This window comes from Sceloporus undulatus, chromosome 7 (genome assembly GCF_019175285.1).
Source record: "Sceloporus undulatus isolate JIND9_A2432 ecotype Alabama chromosome 7, SceUnd_v1.1, whole genome shotgun sequence".
Taxonomy (NCBI): Eukaryota; Metazoa; Chordata; class Lepidosauria; order Squamata; family Phrynosomatidae; genus Sceloporus; species Sceloporus undulatus.
Genome location: NC_056528.1, coordinates 13,814,861 through 13,836,133, shown reverse-complemented (window position 1 = coordinate 13,836,133; position 21,273 = coordinate 13,814,861). Strand labels below are relative to the sequence as shown.

The 21,273-nt window shown below is 43.5% G+C and overlaps 1 protein-coding gene across 1 annotated transcript in view; it reads right to left on the bottom strand.

The window, feature by feature from the left end:
* Positions 1-831: 831 nt before the first annotated feature.
* The window catches only part of COL27A1 (collagen type XXVII alpha 1 chain), a 103,589-nt gene continuing 83,147 nt past the window's right edge, over positions 832-21,273 (bottom strand). The window contains exons 41-61 of the mRNA XM_042479175.1: positions 20,679-20,732; positions 19,340-19,396; positions 18,245-18,298; positions 17,200-17,253; positions 16,376-16,429; positions 16,166-16,219; positions 15,292-15,399; positions 14,595-14,702; positions 13,495-13,602; positions 11,172-11,225; positions 10,358-10,420; positions 9,655-9,708; positions 9,255-9,290; positions 8,802-8,819; positions 7,782-7,817; positions 7,418-7,444; positions 6,646-6,711; positions 6,359-6,527; positions 5,340-5,449; positions 4,650-4,859; positions 832-3,616 (exon numbers count right to left, since the gene is read on the bottom strand). Of these exons, the coding sequence (XP_042335109.1) occupies positions 3,470-3,616; positions 4,650-4,859; positions 5,340-5,449; positions 6,359-6,527; positions 6,646-6,711; positions 7,418-7,444; positions 7,782-7,817; positions 8,802-8,819; positions 9,255-9,290; positions 9,655-9,708; positions 10,358-10,420; positions 11,172-11,225; positions 13,495-13,602; positions 14,595-14,702; positions 15,292-15,399; positions 16,166-16,219; positions 16,376-16,429; positions 17,200-17,253; positions 18,245-18,298; positions 19,340-19,396; positions 20,679-20,732 (1,641 nt within the window). The 3' untranslated portion in view covers positions 832-3,469. The remainder of the gene's footprint in view (positions 3,617-4,649; positions 4,860-5,339; positions 5,450-6,358; positions 6,528-6,645; positions 6,712-7,417; positions 7,445-7,781; positions 7,818-8,801; positions 8,820-9,254; positions 9,291-9,654; positions 9,709-10,357; positions 10,421-11,171; positions 11,226-13,494; positions 13,603-14,594; positions 14,703-15,291; positions 15,400-16,165; positions 16,220-16,375; positions 16,430-17,199; positions 17,254-18,244; positions 18,299-19,339; positions 19,397-20,678; positions 20,733-21,273) is intronic.

Genomic DNA, 21,273 nt, shown 5'->3' with positions numbered 1-21,273 from the left:
CCTGGAGATTCCTTGAGAGGCATTTCCTCAGATTAAAAGAATAGAAATTTCTATTATTGGAGGTTTTTCCACATTTACAGGTGTCCTTCACCCTAATCCCTGCGAAGGTGGAGGCACTACCATGGTTTTGTGTGTTCTTCCTCCTGAACAGCATCTTGTTGCCTGGCCATGCTCCAACGTGGCTTGTCCCAAACGCATCCCAATTTTCACCTATGAAATGTTGGAGGCTGTGCAGCTCCATCGCCACCCCAGCCATACCCACATAGTACCCCAGATATCAAAGAAAATGCCACCCAGTCTTGTGTTGACATGGGAACAACTTGGGTTGTGTGTCTGCCACAATTGCTTTCCTTATGTGTGTCTGGTCTTGCCGAGGAAGAAAACCTCCCGCCACCTCCTGCAAATTCATCCCAGATGCTGCTTTATGGTCTATGCTCACAAAAGAACACTAGGCAATGCATGATGCTCAATGCACCATTCAATATTCAGAAACCCATGTATTCCACAAAACATGTGAAACATATTCACCTTTCTGTAGTGTTTTATTGGGGGGGTTGTGTATGTGTTTGCATGAATGTGCTGTTGTTGTTTTCACAATCTCGGGAAGAACACAGTGCTTTCCAAACTTCGGCCTTCCAGCTGTTTTGGACTCCAACTCCCAGAAACCCCGGCCAGCTTGACCAAGTGTCAGGGATTCTGGGAGCTGGAGTCCAAAACATCTGGAGGACCGGGAATCACCGAAGAGTCGATTTCTTGCTTCTTCCCATCTTTTTTGCAAGTGTTCTCATCCAGGGAAAAATAAAAACAAAAGCTTGGTTTCACTGCCTCCGTTTTAAATATTTATTTGTTTTAGCATTTGCTCAGGTTTGGCTGGGTTTTCTTATTTTAAAAAAGGAAGGAAAAGAAAAAGGGAGGAAGGTGGTTAACGTGAACGGAGGAGGAAAAAGGCACACTGGTTCTATGAAGATATGAGGATCCACTTGACAAGGGAATGGAGAAGAAACAAAAGGGAGGGAAAGGTGGAACGAAGATGACCAAGAAGAAGAAGAAATAGAGAGGAGAAAGGACCTGTGATCATCATTTCACCCAAAGGGAACTTTGGGGATGAGTGACGGTTTGAGACCAGAATGGCACCCTCCAAATCTAATACATTGACGGGGATGATGGGGAATGTAGCCCAAACCCATCAGGAGGGTCCCAGGCTGGTTTTAGTGAAAAATGCCCTTCTTTTAGGTTGAGGTATTTTGGGAGGAAAGCACCAAGACCAGAAGCTACGAAAGGAAAGAGGTTCAGCAACAAGGAGAAAGGGACGCGGGTTTTAAATTCGGTTAAAAGCAAGCCAAAGACAGTTCCTTTTCTTCTTCCAAAGAATACACACAGATTAAGACTCACATATATTTTACGAAACACAAAGAGGGTTCAAAAATAAAAGGACAAGCACCAAAGCCATTCGAAATACAGTACGGCGCCGGTTACATCAATATTACATTCCTTATATAGAATCTTAAACAAAACAAAACCAAAAAACGATTACCATAATATTAATCCTCCACTTTCTTTCATTCCTTTTCTCTCTCTTTTTATAAAGCTCCAAATTTACATATAGAGTCTAGGTTTCTACAAAACAGAGCGAAACAGAAAAACAAAACGTAAAGGAGCCATCCAAGAAGACCGACCGGGCAAAGAAGTTGGCAGAGTACCTCTCCAAATATACATCTCGACATACAGATTTCAGTTAAACAGTATTTCTATCCCTATTCTTTAAACCAGATGGATCTTCAAAGAAGGACTTGTTAGGTTTCGGCATTTAATCTGCATTTAAAGTTATCCAATGTGACATTGTAATGTCTCATCTATTTATCGTTTTTGCATTATGCCTGAACCTTTTTTGTGTGTGTGTGATGACTTACGGTTCAATAAATGTGATTGATCAGTCGATTGATTGATCAATTGACTAAATAGATAACAAACCCAGAGTCAGCAGAGAAACAGAACAGACTGATTATTTATAGAAGAAAAGCTAACATGGATTAAAAATCCTCTCCTTTTCTGTCTCTCTCGCCTTTTTCGGTTCCCTCGCAGCCTAATATTTTGGTAAGTTGCACAAGAAAACACACAAGGACGCAAACACATACACACAAACACACAAAGGACAGCAGAAATATGAGTTTCATTTCTTTTCTTCTTTTTACAAGCTCAGTTCGTGCGCTACGGGGGAAAAACAACCCATTCCCCTAAAAGCTGTGCTTTTGCTTTTTTACTTTACAAACCCACAAACGACAGAAATTAAAAAATAAAGAGAAAACCTGGATTCCGAAGAACGTACAAAATAAAAATAAACCCACGTAAAATATTTAATGCACTTTTAAGTTAAGAAAAATCGATTTGTCGGTTGTCGCACTGAAGACGGCAACGCCCCACCGAGGCCTCCCTCCGCTTCCCTTCGGTTTTGTTTCCTCCGCTCTTTCGTTCCAAAATGGAGGATTCGGCGGAGGAGCCTCGCGATGAGACACCGTAGCACCCCTTCGAACCTTAAATAGTTTGAGTCATATATATATATATATATATGTATATATATAATAACACAATTCTTGTTTAAAAAATAAAAGAGCACCAGGTACTTCACAGCGAGAGGTAGAATCAAATGAAACAAACCCTTCCCCTCTCTATCATGATCTCTCTCTCTCTCTCTCTGTTTTTGCTTTTCTTTTTTCAATGTAGCACCAATCGCTTCTTTCCTGTTTTGGATATATTTCCCTCCTCATATACATACAAAAAGGGATTTTGTGTTTTGTTTTGTTTTGTTTTGTTTTCCCATGAAGGGAAGAAGCATCTCACTTGGTTTTATTTTATTATTATTATTATTTTTGCCTTAAATAATATATAATATAATATATTTATACTTCTTTCTTTTTTTCTTTCGCTCTAATATTGCACATCAAAATGCTTCCTGTTCCAGAACAACAAGCAAGATGAAACAAGTTCAACAAAGCCATCTTTCCAAGGCTTATATTCCTATCTCCTTCCCACAAACCCTGCCTTGGTTTTTTGCGTCTGTGGTCCTGGAAAGCCACGTTTTTTGGTATCAAAACAACTAGACAGGGTTTTGTTTTTGTTTTTCTTTCTGTGAGATCTTATCTAACATCTTCTTTGGCGGAACGAAGATATTTCTAAAATCTTTGGGTATAGGATTCGGTCGGTTCGACTGGCCTTCTGCTTCAGCTTCCTAAGAGCCATCGGTTAATGTCATGTTTCTGCAAAAAGCAATATTCTCTCTGCTCTCTCTGCATCGGAAGAAACGAGAGTCTGATGGACCAAGGATTCCCGATGATGGTTTTCGGTGGGCCAAACGCTACAGGGCCAGTCCTTTGGAGGCTCATTTGGAAGCGGTTGAGCCCTTTTGCTCCATGATGCGCCATCTCCAAAACAAAGGAAGCCTAAGCTCAAAGGATGACAGAGGCCGCCCCGTTTAGAGAAAACACACAGGCCCAACCTCAAGGAGATATTGCTTCCCAGGCTCCGATGGGGGAAGGTTGTAGATGTCGACGATGGGCAACTGGTGCAAGTCCTGGGTCCGAAACGTAAAGAGGGTCCGGTGCCACTGTCCGTCCTGAATCTGAATGCAAAGGGAGGCAGGAGAGAGAGAGAAAGAGAGAAAGAAGAAAGGTAAGGACAGTTTTGCAACTACACCAATAGTTCCTAAACTTTGCTCTTCCAGGATGTTTGAATTTCAGCTCTCAGGATTCCTGACCGTTGGCCAAGCTGGTTGGGACTTCTGGGAGTTGAAGTCCACAACATCCAGAGGACCAAAGTTTGGGGATGCATTGGACTGCACCAGCGATTCCCAAACTTTGGTCCTCCAGGTGTTTTGGACTTCAACTCCCAGAAGACCTAGCCAGCTTGGCCAACTGTCACAAATTCTTGGAATTGAAGTCCAAAACATCTGGAGTAGCAGAAGTTTGGGGATCTCTGCACTACACCATTAAGAGACTATGAAAGTGCCCATGCACTCATACGCATATGCCTCCTGCGTCATTTGCCACATGGCCAGCGTGGCTACCAACTAGTTATGCTTTCTGACATAGCCTGAAACGCGCACGCACACACACACAAAATAAATCTTAAAATTCTTTATTTCCTGAAGTACCCACATGGCCAGAGGGAGGATTCATGAATTTCCCTCCAGAGCCATCTGAACTGAGAGCAGCCAGATCTTGACAAAATGCAAGCTGGAAACTATCAGCATTTAAATTTATTTTTTTTCTCTTGGTTGATTTTTAACGTCTTTTGCCTGATGTTGCTTCAAATGCTTGCAATGTGTTTTTTCCCCAATTTGGTTAGCCTCATAAAGGTGTCACTGTTTTGTGGGTTTGGGGTGTTATTGTCCTTCGCCCTTTTCAGAAGTAGGTCCAGCAGCCTGCAGTGCCTTTACGCTGCAGCAGATGGCAATGTGGTTTTATCGAGAGAGAAACGTGATTTTTCCCAACTAACAAAGCTTCCTCAAACAGAAAATGGGTAAAATCAGAAAGAGATGTCTCTCTCAATAAATAGAGACAACTGTGTTCCTGTATACAGTTTGTCTGCAACACCTCCATCTACTTCATCCCAAGGTGCTTCATTAACAATTTTTTTTTTGAGAGATCCCATACCTTACAATCATTGGCCACTACGTCCGGTCTGAGCTGCCCGCCGGCTTCGAAGATCTGCCCGTTCCAGGCCTTGAAGCGCACCGATGTTGTGTCCGAAGGCCCTTCCCGCCACACAGACGCGTTCAAGCAGTGGATGGTGATATTCTGCACTACCTCAGAGCTCAGGAGGTTGAGGAAATTCATTTGCACTCTTCCAGTGTCGAAGTCCAGCTAGGTAAAAATTGGGAGGAGAGATTGAAATCCATACAGAAGACCAGAAACCGAGCATCCATCCTCTGCCTTCAATGCATGCAGAACAATAAATTTGCCATGCAACCAACGCTGGCCAAAGGACATTCCCCAACAGCTAACTTCCAGATAGAGTAACATATGCAGAGGCAACGCAAGGCAGCATGCGTGTTTTCCCCGTGAACGGAATATGCTGCCTTATGGTTGCAAAACCCAGGTGCTGTTGTGAAACAGTGGAGTGCCTTCTGTCTGCTTTTAAAAATGATCAATAGATTGTTAGTTCATGGCTTTTGGACCGCCAGGTGTTTTGTACTTCGGCTCCCAACCCAGTACAGCTGATGCTCAAGGATTCTGGGAGCTGAAGTGGAAAACTTTTGGAGGCCAAAAGGCTGAGAACCACTCTTCTGCATTACCCTGCTTGAACCGCAATGGTGTGTTACTCCGGTCTTGAAGTCCACATACCTTTGAGGCTACGATGGGGCTGAGGCAAGTCTGTCCTCCTTGGGTGAAGTTGCATGTAACTTGAATGCTGTCTGAAGAACACCCAAGATTAGGGTCGATCCAGTAGGTACCTGAAGGAAAGAAGGTACAAGGTGTGTACAGGCGACTAAGAGTGTGTGATGTATGATTTTGCTTCATGGGATTGTTAATTCCTCACACTTCTCTTGATTTTATCACAACTGCACTGTGCATGAATGCAACTGAGATGGTGCATCAATATGGCATGTCCTTATCCAACCTAGTTACGCCTGAAGAACCAATGAAGCACCAATCTCAGGCCATATCCCAAGCCTACAGCATTATTTCTCTGGGCCAGTGATTCCCAAACTTTGGTCTTCCAAGTGTTTTGGACTTCAGCTCCCAGAATTCCTGACTATTGACCAAGCTCGCAGGGACTTCTAAGAGCTGGAGTCCAAAACACTTAGAAGACCAAAGTCTGGAAGCCACTGATCTAGACTGAGCATTATATATCAGTCTCATGGTTTCTTTGAGTAACCATCTTTGTCCCTGGTTCTGGTTGAACCAATGGGGTGAAAAACACGGCCTAGTTCCTATTGATATTGGCAGACCATAGAGTTTTTACACTGGAAGTCTGGGGAGGCAAAGGCTACTCCTTGTTCCCTAGCTGTGCAACAGCAGACAACACCTGTATGCAGCCTGGTGTGCAATGAGCCATCTTGGGGAAGAAACTGCATCTGGATGCTGTCTAAGATTTGTACAGGAATGTACTGTATTTCGTATCTCCTATGCAACCTCTCAGAAAGACGTTATACTGACATAATCCCAGTATGCAAAGGGATCATGCAGCATTTTAGAGATTAAGTGAAAGAAGTTGTTGCATGCCCATCCCAGGGCCATAATCCCAGTTAGGCAAGGTTAAATCACTGGCATAAGGGATTCCAAAATCCCACTTTTCCTGTATGATGCATCATGGTCAATCCGTGGTGCCAGTTATCATTCTGGGCCCAATGAATACTTACCATCCTGCATCTTCTGTTCACAGTTCATGAGGTCTCTACAGATGCGGGCCGGGTTCTCCTTCGTTCCAAGGGGTCTCTTGATGCTCTGGATGAGGGTGCTGAGGTAGTGCAGAGTCTTAAAGATCTCACCTCCCTGGTCCAGCATTGGAAGGTCTGGATGCTGGTAGGTCTGCCCAAAAGAAAGAGGAGAGGAGGAGGAGGAGGAGTAAGCAATGGACATTGTTCTCCTGCAAGGAGAACACTTGGAGAAGTCTTTTGAAAGGATTTATGGATTACCCACAACATACCTCCGACTTGAAGACAGAGTTGGTATGCTTCACTGCTTGGAATGCTGCACCAAAGCTATCTTGCTGCTGGTTGAGAAGGAAACAAACCAACAAGGTCAACCAGTCTGAAACACTTGAAAATTGGGACTTTGTAATGTAGTTCTAACTACCTGATTTTCATTAAGCAAACAGTGCGGATAGACGGGGCTCATCTTGGAGCAGATGTCTAAGTTTATACAAGTACAATCTATGGATTTGGGGGGTCATATTCAGTTCTTTGCGGGCCAACTGGATTTAAATCATCACCTTGAGAGCTCTGGTTGCTAATGTCAATACTAGTTGAAAGACATAGAAAATGGGTATGCAAAGGGATCTTGTAGCACCTTTGAGATTAACTGAAATAAAGAAGCTGGTAGCATGAGCTTTCATAGACTTGAACCTACTTCCTTACATGCATCTGAAGAAGTAGACTCAAGTTTACAAAAACCCATGCTACCAACTTCTTTCTTTCAGTTACTCTCAAAGGTGCCACAGGATCCCTTCATGGATGATAGTTATCAAGGCAATGGTCCCAAATCTGTGTAGAGTTGAAATCCAACAAGATAAGGTGACTCTATACTGAGAATGTCAGCCCAGGGTTGACAATGTGTGGTAGGATTCCTAAATACTTGGAAAGGCTGGTCACAGATTACCAGGCAAGCAAGCAGACACCGTCCTGTAGACACATATCTTCTCTTGGTGGAGCCCCAAAACATGCAAAATTACAACCAGAATGAAGTCCTTGAGAACTTACAAGTGTAACTGGGATTCCAGGTGGGCCCTACAAAGTCAAGAGAGAAGGGAATACGTCAGATAGGTCAAGCAAACTCTTTGGGATGTGGACCATATGGGGTCTGATAAAAGCTATAGCCATGGGGGGTAAGGGTACTTCCCACCATGAAATTATCCTTCAACCCCCAATGGCAGGAGAAAAACTACAAGTTAGAGGGGGAAGCATAGACATGTATTAGTTGATGGAGTTTCTGCACCTATTCCCAGGTTTCTAATCTTCTCACTCTACTGCTTTGGGGACACATCCCTCTATCCTAGAAGCCTCTCATCCATTGACCCTCCAACTTCATTTTGTCAGTATCTCTTCTACAATGAGTTGGACTTACCGGTGGTCCTGTGGGTCCACGAGGCCCTGGGGGACCCTGGGAAGAAAAAGATTAGGATGTTTAAGAAAGGGATCCTCTGGATTACTCCATCAAGTCTGAATCAGAGAGTAAATTGGGCTAAAATTGAAGGAGGGATGGTGATCCCTTTTTGGCAAACTAGACAAGGAGTGGGGACTCCAAAAGCTCACCAGATAGTAAGTGCAATGGAATATCTAGCCAAAGAAACTACCACTAGGATGGGAAACCTCAAGTCCTTCAGATGTTCTGCACTACAATTCCCATAATCCCAACCCATCAGCCATGCTGCTGGTGGACCTTATGGGCGTTATTGGCCCAAGGTTCCCTCCCACAAAGTCCATTGGGGTTGAAGGAGAAGCCAGAATAGTCCATGATGGCAGACACAAAACAGATTTAAGTTTCAGGTGGCAGAAGACAGCCTGGTCTTGGTTGCTCCACTCAGAAATCATGCCCCCAGAATATCAAACCCAAACATCGGCCGGGGATGAAGGAAGCTGCAATCCTGACACATGGGGGTCCTTTGGAGGTCTGTTTCCAGATAAGAAACACTGGAAACCATCCAATGGAATCCATAGAGCAAAAGGATACACATTTCAGGATGCTAAAAGGATGGTCTTTATTTACCAAAAAGCTTTTTCGCAAATTAAGGCCATCTTTTTAGCATCCTGAGATGTGCCTCCTCTTCCTTTGTGAAGTTTGCTGGCGTCTGCAGTTGATATAATCTTAGCAGGACCTCATGTTTCCATCCACCATTTTCTCATATTTTGTTTTGTTCTTTTGCTCTTTTGGAGGGGTTGAGCTTTTTCCAATTTGGTGAGCCTTTTCACTCGCCTGGCTTCTATTAAGACATTCTTCTACCGTCACACAACGGCACTGAAACTTTGTGCTCAGGATCTTAAATTCCTTACATTGCACCATATTTGCTTGCATATTTGTATTAGAACTGTTTTCCGCCTCTGAGAACTTTGGATGGCAAGAACCATTCTCTTAAAACAGACTCACCTTTGGACCTTGCAATCCCTGTCGGAGGAAGGAGAAACAAACAGATAAAGGAGATGAAAATAATCCATTGATTTGAGAAAGATGAAAAGCAATTCATACATTTGACGTGACTGTTAGTGGTTGAAACAGCCTGCATCGACACTGCAGAAATAATCCAGTTTGGCACCACTTTAATGGCCATGCCTCAATGTTAGGGGATTTTGGGAATTGTAGTTTGTTGGGGTTTTGTTGAGGATTATTTCTGCAGCGTAGATGGACTCTCAACAGTCAACATGGTTACATTTTGCATTGAAAAATCATGAAGATAGAGGACTATGTGTATAAGGCCTCCCCCAGTATCTTCCCACCCTTTCCAGTCAAGACAACTGGGAGCAGACGGGTGGAAGACATGTCACTAGTGTTCCTAATCTCCTGGTTCAGAATAAAATCCTAAAAGGTTGCGAGATCACTCACCGTTTCACCTCGACTGCCTTTGTCTCCTTTGGTGCCCTGTGGGGACAGAAAGCAATATATATTTATATGGCATATTCATTCACATATTTAATCCATAGCCAGCATGGCATGGTACTTTGAGCATTGGACTACCACTCTGAAGACCAGGGTTCAAACTTTTGTTTCTTAAAGTCCTATATGGTTTGGGTCCAAAGACCGCATCTGCCTTTATCTCCCTGTTCAAGGTCGAAGATCTTCAGAAGAGGTCCTTCCTTCAGTCCCACCATCTTCTCAAGCTTGTTTGGTGGGAATAAAGGAGAGGGCCTTTTCAGTGGCTGCTTCTAGATTTTGGAACTCTCTTCCTAAAGATGTTGAGTTGTATTTCCAACACAAGTAAAAGATGAGCAAGACGGACACTAACCGGACTTCCTATTGGACCTGGAATCCCAAATGGACCGATGACTCCTTCTTTCCCCTATGGAGAAACATGGGATTAGTCAAGTTGCTCAAACCATCCATGCTTCTCATTGCTTTATACCTTCTCCTCTTTTACCATAGCAGTTACCATAGACCCAAAGGTAACTGCAAACTTGTCAACAAAACACCACACAACTTGTCAACCACAACACAAACCACATGTGACCAACTACAGGAAAGTGGTGTCTTTAGATCCATCTCCACCCTCTGCATGGGATGGCTCTACTTGGAATAGAAGTGATGCTTGCATAAGATATCTCTGACCTAACAATGGGAGATATCAGAGCTCTTTGGACTTTGACCTCCAAGGAACCATGGGTGCTTTTTGGGAAAATGGATATCTTGGCAAGAATGGTTGCTTTGGGGTCTCTTAAAGGACAAGCATCTGCTTCGTCATCACTAGACAACCATTGCAGAAGAACATCTCAGAAGAGTTCAACTGCAAAGATGCAGCCAAGTAAATTTTTGTCAATGGGAAACGTTTGAGGAGAAGCAGCTACAGAAGAAGTCTAGTCCCTGGATCACAGATCTTTACTCTATAGCTTCCATACATTAATCCAAGGTTGAAATATTAATACTAGTCATAGTTACTTGTCATAGTAACCCAACCAAAGACCAATGAGACAGAAGGGGCATCCCAAACTCACCATCAGTCCTTGTGGACCTTTGGGTCCCTGGATACCTTTGAACCCGAGATCTCCGGGAGGTCCCTAAGGAGAGATCAACACACAACCACACACAACCATTATTCTTCAAAGCATTAGAGATACAACCTCGTCATTTATTTGACAGATTAGAGACATCTTCGCGTTATTCTTTTAAAGAGAAGCCCAAACCCACAACTATTTGTCCTTTCCCCTACGACAGATTCCATCACGTCAAGAAGAAACTTTTGTGGAAGTCTTCAGTAAATACATTTTGTGACCTCAGATCCAACTATTATTCTCAGCAGATCCATCGAACCACAAATGCTTGCAAAAAGGGTTTACTTTTTTAAGTAACGGGCCTCCTCTACTTGGGGATAAGGCCTTTTCTGGAACCTGTCCATATCCACAAAGTGCAGAACATTTAAAAATACAATAAAATAAAATGATGCTCTTCCAAGAACACCAAAAGTGCTGTGCTTTTCCGGTAACTTGTCTTTAAGGAGACTTTCAAAAACTATACCGAAGGGGATTTTTAAACATATCCTGGCCACCTTTCTATGAGCAGATCCCACTCAAGTATTGGAAAGGTTGAAATGAGACAGTCAGAATGACCGGATTGTATGTTTGCGTACCTCTTTCCTACAAAACCAACACCTCTCCCCCTAGTAGCATGACAATCTTATGTCAGGATCTGTGCATGTCTTGCTTGCACCTAGTGTGCAGTGTCAAGGTTGTGTTGCATTTGCAGAGCTAAAGTAAAGAGCCGGTTTCAACAAGAACAAGAACATTATTTATGCATGCGCTGTGATCTCACCTTTGGCCCAAACAGGCCGGCGATCCCTGGAAATCCTGATTCACCAAAGTCTCCCTAGAAGGTTTCAAAAATATATAAAGAAAAGAAACACAGATGAAAGGAAGTGTTCAGTTTAAACGGCTCAGGGCTGCAAAACTCATTATGGTTCATGAGTTGGAAAGGCCAAAAAAATGGTCTCCGTGCCAAGCCATGTCGAAGGGGGAGGAAATGGTTTTGTAAAGAGAGTAAAAAATCCATCTGTTCTCTGGCTCCAAAGAAGCTCTTCTTAGCAAGAGGTGACGAGAGAAGGCCAGCATTAGTGTTTTGGCATGGCCAAGTCTACAGAGACATTTGAGAACAGGAGGAGGAGGAGGAGATGATTTGACCATCTCAGGAAGGGACAGCAAGATTCATCTTTAGGTTCAGAGAAAGCTTCATGTTAAGAGGTAGCAGTGGTTGCCTTCAATTTTCTAATTTTCCTTTGCTTTCTCCTAAAACGGACCAACCACAGTACCATTTCTGAAGCTGGGCTGAGTAGCCTTGAGTTCCTCCAAGGTTTCAGACTGCAAATCCCACCATCCTTCACCCAAGGCCATGCTATACCCTCATAACATTTTAACACAGTGGTTTTCCAAACTTTGGCTCTCCAGATGTTTTGCACCGTATCTCCCAGAATTGTTGATTGTTGGCCAAGCTGGCTGGGAGCTCTGGGAATTGAAGTTCAAAACGTCTGGAGGATCAGAATTTGGGGACCACTGATTTGACTACAAGTTATAAACATCCCTAAGAAGTTTGTGAGAGCCGGTGTGGTGTAGTGGTTTGAGCACTGGACTATGGCTTTGGAGACCAGGGTTCGAATCCCACCTTGGCCGTGGAAACCCATTGGATGAACTTATGCAAGTCACACTCTCCCAGCCTTAGAGGACGGCAGTGGCAACCCCCCCTGAACAGGCTAAGAGCATATGACTTGCCCATGGTCAGCCAGTGGGTGTTATGGCCGAGCCAGGAATCGAACCCTGGTCCCCAGGGTCATATCCCAACACTCAAACCACTACGCAACATTAAAAATGTACACAGCTAAAATGTTCACATCATACAAAAGTTCAAAATATAATTAAACTACGAATAGAATGAAGAGCAGTTGAAAGCATGACCGTTAGCAGTATAGCATAGCCATTATTTCCTTTCCATTATTCTCTTTTCTTTCCAAGCAAGCAAGCAATTTAAAATGCTTGTTTGCTTTAAAATGGTCTCCTTTCCCCCTCCACAGTTTTTCAGCGTTGCTTCATTTTCCTTCTCTCTCATGTATGGGTCTTTGGAAAGGCACTTGCAACGTCTTTGGCTTCCAAAACGGTTCTTGCTCTTGCCAAAGTGTGTCTCATGAACAGGGCAGGAAAAAGTTTCCCAAACGCCAAAAGATGTTAAGAACTCTGGAAAGGACTTTTGCAACAGAAGTGGTGGAAACCCCGGTCTTTTGAGTCATTTACAACCAAGCCGAACAAGCCCCTTTGGAATAGCTTGCGGAGCACAGCTGAGCCTCAAGGCTACGCAGGCCATAAAAGGCACTCTTTTTCCTCTATTGATGAGATTTCAGTGACTCATCGAGGGTCCTTTTGGATCTTCCCCCCCTCAAAATGTTCCAGCAGGCTTTTCCCATCTTCTTTTGCAAAGGTCAGGAGATGTAAGAGCAAGTCCAGTGGATATGGAACGCAGGGTGTGTTTGGCTCAGAAATCTTGGCCATGTTCACCCTTAAATGTCCCCTCCTGGTATTGCTGTCTCTTGGGTTGCCAACTTTCTGAGCACAGATGCAAGATCTAGCTCAAAGATGCAAGATCCATTGGACCTGCTGACCAGGGGGGTTCTGGGAGATTTGGCCCTATAACTCTAACTTTTCCAAGCTCTGCTTGGTTCAGACTTGATGGAGAGCTTCCTGTGGTTTGTTCTTGATGTATAATCAGAAGGTGATGAGATACAACTAGATGGCATGAACTTCATGTGTTGCTGTGTGTCGTGTGCCTTCAAGTCATTTCCGACTCATGGAGACCCTATGATGAACCTATCACAGCGTTTTCCTGGCAACTTTAATTTAGGGGATTATCACAAGTTAAAGTCAACTTCAGTTAATGGGGCTACCACAATAAAGTTGACTGCAGCTGAAGCTGAAGTCAACTTCAATTTATGGGGTTGTCACAAGTTGAAACTGCCTTCAACTGAAGTTGACTTGAGGGCTGTGAACAACAACAACAACAACAACAACAACAACAACAACAAGAAGCCACCTTGAGATCCCAGGTTGCAGGGAGAAGAGCGGGGTGCAATTAAATAAATAACCCATCTACTTACCGGTTGACCTTTTAGTCCTGGATCTCCAGGACTTCCAGGGAGCCCCATTCCACCCAAGGGACCTCTTTTCCCTGAGGGGCCAGTCTGTCCAGGCAATCCTGTTTCTCCCTAAAAGAAACCAGGTGGTGGGGGTAAAGAGAAAGGAGAATGAATATAGCTCAGAGGTAAATTGAAGGGAACATCAGAGCCATTTCGGTTCTGTTGTGGTGGTGGAGGGCTTAAATCTGACAGATAAGAGTCCATGTCCAGGAGAAGGAGATGTACTTGACTTGCAAGTATCTTGCAAGGACTTGAGACTCAACTTGAGACTTGAAGGTAGTAGAGTCCTAAGACTTGGCTTGAGATTTGGACTAAAAGATTTGAATACATCACCGGCTTATCTCAGATGGATCTTACTCCCAGCATGCAAAAAACATCAATATCAAAGTCCTAGTGGTCAACCAGCGGAGCATTGCTTTGGACTACTGGTCTGTTGTGCTCACTGTGATCACTAGGGGTCAGCAATGAATAATTCAACCACTCCATGTTAACCAAAGAGTAATTGAATCCATATTCATTCCACAACCAACCTTGTTGGAATCTAATTTCTGAAAGTAGTTTAAAACACACACAAGAGCAACCAAGCAAATGAACCGAACGGGCCTGTATCACAGCATTAAGGCTGCTAACCTGGGGGGGGGAAACCAGGAGCCCTCTCCATTTTTCAGGCTCGTAAAAATGCATATTCAGATACATACAAAATACGAATACAATTTTGTGCAGGCATGTGTTGCAAAATAATACAAATTTCCATGCATTTTGTTTTTAAACTTACAAACCGATGGGGAAGCAGGACAGACCGATGAATGGCCACATGCAAAACTGATACGGGCCAAAAATAGACGGATGGGTCCATCCCTAGTTTTTGGACTGCAGCCCTGCCTTCCCAAATTCAACAGAAGAAAGCTTTCCAAAACCAACACGTGCGAAGGCTTAAGAGCATCAGACAGCGATGTCCTTTGCCCACATGACAGCACTCTGGTGCCATTCCAAAGCCTGCAAGTTGGCCAGGGTTGTAAAGTAAGTGTATGACAGCAAAAACCAGCGGGAAGGGAACCAACCTTGAATCCTGGGGGTCCCTGAGCTCCTGGAAGACCGAGGACACCGGGGCTCCCTCTTTCCCCCGACTTCCCTGGCACACCTTCTTCCCCGTCCTCGCCTTGTTCTCCCTTACGGAGGGGGAGAAGAGAAAGAAAGCTCAGTTCTGTCTGTCTGTCTGAATATCTTGGCAATACAAATTCTGAGAAACAATATATCACAGAAGCAGATATTGGAAAGAATGGATGTGAAGACACCTATAATGCAGCAGTCAAAGGTGTCATTCTGGGAGAGGACACGGACAGGGCCTTCTCAATTATGGCACCTCACACTATCTATTTATACTCTATCCCATTTTTCCTTCAAAATTGCAGTTCACAATTCAAAAGAGCAATATAATATCTACTTATATCTCACTTTTCCCCATCCCAATGGCTCTGCATACAGAAGTGGCAGTATGTGGAACACAACTTCTGGGTCATGATGATGATGATGATGATGATATTTATTTATATCCTGCTTTTTCCCAATTTTGCAGCTCAATGTACAAAAAGTGAGCATTAAGGCTTGGAGGTGAATGCTTTGATTTTGTAAGGTACACAAAAAGCATATTTTTAAAAACCCTAGATGTATGTAACTATTGGTAGATCAGCAGCACTAGAAGTGCGAGTCGTCATATGAATAGGAAGGCAGGGCTCCACTGCAAACTCTCACGCTTACCTTCTGGCCGATGGTGCCATCTTTCCCAGGAATCCCGTCCGCTCCAGGGGTGCCTTCCTGCCCCTGCCTTCCAACCACTCCTCTAGGCCCTGGCAGTCCTGCAAGACCCTACAGAGAGAGAAATGAAAGCATGTGTGTCGATGTACCTTGGAGACCAGGGTTCAAATCTCCGCTCGGCCATGAAAACCCACTGGGTGACCCTACTTTCTCATCCACAGGGGATAGCATTAGCATTTGCCTTTCTATACTGCTTATCAGTGAACTCAGCACTCTCTAAGTGGTTTACAATCTGTAAGCCATTTGCCCCCCAATAATCTGGGTATTCATTTTACCAACCTGTGAAAGGATGGAAGGCTGAGTCAATCGAACTCACAACCGTGTGGCTGCAGTACTGGCATTTAACCACTGCGCCACCAGGGCTCCTGGATGGCAATGGTAAAGTTCCTCTGAGGAAACTTGCCAAGAAAACCCCGGGATAATTTCTACTTAGGGCCATCATAAATCAGAAATGGCTTGAAGGCACACAATACACAACAACAAGCCCTAGAGACATGTGTGAGAAATTTTGCCTCCGGATGGCCATAGGGAAGTGATAACTCTGAGCCAGAGGGATCTGTAGTATGATCCAACATGGCTCTTCTTGTCTTCCTATGCACGTCATGGCAGACCAGAAGGAGATTGTGAATTTTTCAAAGCATGCATGGACAGCCAAGCTGTTTTGTTGATCCAACCAAGCATAGACTGGAAGGAGGTCAAGATCTTGGGGAGAGTTCAGGAGACCTGCATCTCACCTTTTCAGGCACATCTACCTACAGTTATGTCAATAGGGAAATGCATGAGAAGAACCATGAAGCATGAATGCTTTATCACCTACCAGCGAGCCTCTGCTGCCCGTGACACCCTTTCGCCCTTGCTTGCCTTTCTGACCCTTGAAAGGAAAAAGAAAGAAAGGATGAGACCAACATGGCTTATGGTCCTAGGAATCTCCCATATCGCAGCCACGGTGAGGACAGCAAACTATTAGGACATTATCAAGCCCAACCAAGCATGGAAATGCAGGCTCTTTTTGTCACATTGCTCTTACTATGCTGCCTTTGGATCCTTTCAGCCCTGGTTGGCCTGGTGGTCCTGGATGTCCCTAAAAGAAAGAGAGCGCAAGTTAAAGAAAATACTTTTGACGTTGCACTCTAGCAGATTTTTTTTCATGGAGTACAAAAAAGATATGCATGCCATGCTTGGAATGATGACTCTAGCCATACGAAACCACTTAGGGCAGGGCTAGGCAGTGCCGACTGTGGGCTGCCTGCATTGCTTTGGACCTCAATGTGCCAAAACATGGCCAAAATGGAAGGCAGAAGTGATGTGACATCACTTCTGGTGTGCCAAAATGTCCAAAAATTGGACAAAATGGCAGTCGGAAGTGATGGCAACAGGCATTTGGGATAGGATCCAGGCCCTCCCTGCTAACTTTGCTGAAGAGCAAATCCCATCAAAGACCAGGAGATGTACTTCCGAATAGAAATGCAGAGAAATGTGCATTTCTGATGGGCAGAGGACACACTTGTTATATCCTCGTCTGAGGACCTATTTTTGCATATGCGCTCCTGCTTCGTATACACATGGTACAAGTGCATACTCCTCATCCAAGTGCAGAATATGTCCTCCAAAGGAAGTACATCAACAAAGGTATAAAGGAATCCTGAACCGCCTTAGAGGCTACCTGGGAAGAAGATATTTCTAGCACAAGCTCTTGCAGACCCCAGTCCTCTTCATTAAGATACATGGACTGAGTCCATGAAAGCTTTTGCTAGAAATGTCTTCTCAAACCACTCCTGGATTCCTTGGGGTCTTTTTAAACATACCAACATGGTTTTCTCTTTAAATGCAAGAGTCCAAAAGGTTTCTTACAGGTAAGCCTTGCTGACCAGGTTTTCCTCTTTCTCCACTGAGGCCTTCTTGACCCTAAAAAGAAGCAAGAGAGAAGATCAAAGTTACTCTTCCACCTGAGATGTCCACCGACCATAAGCAAAACTTGCCATGATCCTGTTCCAGAAGTGCTTAAGCCAGACGGATCCTATATCTAAAATCAATCCCAAACTCTGTATCTCCAAATTCTGGATCAAGCTTCTCAATCGTGTCACACACCCTGATTTTAAGTACTGTACTCGATTCTCCATCTTTGTTTACTTTTGAAATACTCTAATGAGTAACAACAACAATGTATTTTCTTGGACCACTTTAAAGAATAATGTGGGATGATTGACTTTTTAATGTATTTTTTGTAGATACACTTTTATTAGTATTAAAAAAAAACCAGAGAAAACATAAGTAAAACATTATAACACCACACACAGCATCAAACTCATACAGACTGACAAAATGAAAAAGAAAACTTCCTAGCTTCTTCATATCCCCCCGTATCCTCGTAATATTAAAATCATACTTCTTATCTTTACTTAACAGTTCCACACACCCTGCAATATAAATCTTATTGCATTTCTTATTTCCATAAAACCAACTAAAACAAGATTCCTTACTGTAAAAGGAAGGATGAGTGACTTTTAAAAAATAGCTTTCCAAGGAAGGTTCGTAAAGAGCTAAAGTCCGTATGGCAGGCCAAAGATGGAGAACCCCTGTTTTAAAGGACAATGGAGCTGCATCCACACTGCAGAAATAATCCAGTTTGACACTACTTTAACTGCCATGGCTCAGGGCTGTGCAATTCTGGGAACTGTAATTTGTTCTGATGCCAGAATGGTGGAATATCTCACAAAACTACAATTCCCAGGATTAGATCGAATTGAGCCAAGGCGGTTAAAGCGGTGCCAAACCGAATTATTTCTGCACTATGGATGCAGCCCAAGTCTAATTCCTCAGCATCCCAGAACTTCACAGAGAACTTTTTTTCCCAAGATGGTTAATTTCCTAACCAGGTATTTGGAGAAGGACTCACAGGATAACCAGGGTCTCCAGACTCTCCCCGAGGGCCTCGGTCCCCAGGCGGACCCTAAAAGGAGAGCAACAGAAAAATGCAAAAGCAACATGAAACAGCAACCTCAGCCCACCCAAATCCCTGTTTCATGTTCTGCCTATGATAGAGAGCGTAGTTTATAGCCATCACCCAAGGCAGGGTCTTTTCAGTGGTGGCTTCTGATTATAGAAATAAGCCCTCTCCAAGAAGATACTTTTCCAACACAAGCTTAAAGGCTTTTTCAGAGAGTGTCAGCGAAGGAAGTTTTTTGTGGGTTTTTCAGGCTATGAAGCCATGTTCTGGAAGAGTTTATTCCTGATGTTTCGCCAGCATCTGTGGCTGGCATCTTCAGAGAATGCTGGCATGGAAGAGAGTATATATATACTGTATATACCCAGAGTCAAAAGGAGATATATATCCCACTCCTTCCATGCCAGCATTCTCTGAAAATGCCAGCCACAGATGCCAGCGAAGCATCCGGAATAAACTCTTCTAGAACATGGCCACATAGCCTGAAAAAACCCACAAGAAACTATGGATGCTGGCCATGAAAGCCTTCAACTTCACATCTGATACCTTTCCTTGCTGAGTCAGCTTTCTGCTTGCAGGGAGTTTTATTTATGGGGAGACATCAATAATGCCCTATGAGTACCTGAAGTAGTAAAGTCACCACAATACTCCCACATCCCTTCATCTGCTGTGAGTCTAGGACACACAGTTTGAGGTAACTTGTGGAACAACTCATTTTATAAATTTAGTACTGGGTAAAACAGAGCCAGTGCAGCGTCATGGTTTGACTGTTTGACTACAACTCTGGAAACCAGGGTTCGATTCCCTGCTTCAAGTCGAACCCAGGTCTCCAGAGTCACAGTCCAATACTCAAACCACACTTGGCCATGGAAACCGACTGGGTCATCTTGTGCCAGTCACAACCTCTCAGTCTCAAAGGAAAGCCATGGCAAACCTCCTTGGAACAAATCTTGCCTAGAAAACATCAGGATATGTTCCCCTTAAGGTCGCCATAAGTCGGAAAGGACTTGAAGGCACACAACAACAACAACAAAACAGATAGTTTACTCTGTCTCCAGGCGGTCCAGGAGGGCCCTCTGTCTTCCCATCGTCACCTTGTTCTCCCTGGAAAATAAGTTATAAATAAATAAGAAGGGTTAAAGCTAGGAGTAAGTAATTCTTTTTTGCAATAATTAAGACATATTTTAAGGAACTTCCTAGGCTTTTGTTACATTTGCTTCAGAGCTTATTATAACAGTTATTTTATTCCTACAATTCCAAGGACCTCCAAAAAAGACTTTTTTTGCACACAACGAAAGCTAGTGGAATCTAAATGCATAGGAAGTTGAGCTGATGTCAGGAGAAGCATTCCTCCTAAAGTTTCCTTTTAATCCAAATATATACTTTCCAAGTCATACTCTTCAATTGTACCGATTTATCAGAGACAGTCCTGATTAACCCTCTGCCATCCCTAAAATATCCATGGAGTCACCATAAGTCAACAGGCAACTTAAAGGCAGAAACACACCGACTTTCTAAAAGAATATCATCTATCCACACACGCTGCCTCCCTCTGCCAAATTCACATTATGATCCCCTTCTCAAAATACACACTAACTAAGCATCAAACTCATGGACTGAACTAATAATCCTATGAATTATGCTCAGATGACAGTGGTTCTTATGAATGCATCAAGATCTTTAACAGATGGTCAAAGACTCTGCTGTACGAAGGCTGCTGAGTCGGAGAGTAAGACCAGATTACATTTTGAATCTTGGAAGGAACGTTTCCAAGTTGCGAATTAGTGGAGGGCAGGTCACAACCACACACACACTTGGTGGAATATTAGACTTAATAAAAGCCTGATGCAGTGCATGTCTTAGTCATATTAAGGGTGCTCTTTGGATTCATAGGCAAAACAGAAGGTGGAAGTGCTCCCTTTTCGAGAAGTCCTGATTAATCCTGTGCCATCCCATTTTTGCAGCCGCTTTTGAAATGTCCAAGCTTCTCACTCCTCCTCCCACTTTCTCCCTTGCTCCTTGGTTTACTTTAGTTGGTGCAAACCAAGTTCAAAATGCTATAAATAAATATTATTATTATTATTATTATTATTATTATTATTATTATTATTATTAAAATTGCAGTTAATTAGTTGAAGAAGCAGAAGAGGGGAGGAGGAGGAGGAATCTTGCCTTTCCCTGTAGATTTGGACAAAAGCAAACTGCTGCAGCTTCTCCTGGTTTCTGCATTGTTCCTTATTAATAACTTTCACCATCCTGACTATACTCTGATGTTGCTCGGCCACATGTTTCCCAGTCTCCATTTGTAAAATGTTGGAGGGTAGACGACCCTATAGTATCAATTCAATACCATTCGACTAAGTTGCATAGAACCTGTCTATTTTACCTTTTCGCCTTTGGGCCCAGGTGATCCAATTGGTCCTGGGGATCCGGTGTGCCCCTACAAGAGAGAGAAAGACAATGCATTGGAATGGAGGCACCAAAATGGGTTGAAATCCATCTGACTTCTAGCAAACTAGAATATTTTTCTAAGGCAATGATTCCCAAACTTTGGTCCTCCAGATATTTTGGACTTCAGCTTCCAGATTAAGTTGGCCAAGCTGGCTGAGGTTCCTGGGAGTTGAAGTCCAAAACACCTGGAAGACCAAAGTTGGGGGACTACAGGTCAAGTGTGACTCTATGGTCAAGTTCCAGCTAATGTTAACCATAGAGTTGCGCCGGAGGACTTACAGATTCCTAAAAAGGTGTTCTCTCATGTTTAAAAATAGTGTTGTTGTTGTTTTTAATTTGAGGTTTTTCCACTTTCATGGGGGTCCTGTGTCCCCGACCCCAGTGAATGTGTAAGGTCCACTGTATAGCCAAATTTCCCCCATATCTGTGAGAACCTTGAGGTGAATTTCCCAACCAGAATCCCCATTGGGTCAACAATTCTGGGAACCTTTCCAAGCTATGGCCAAACCCAAAGCGGTGACACAAAGGAA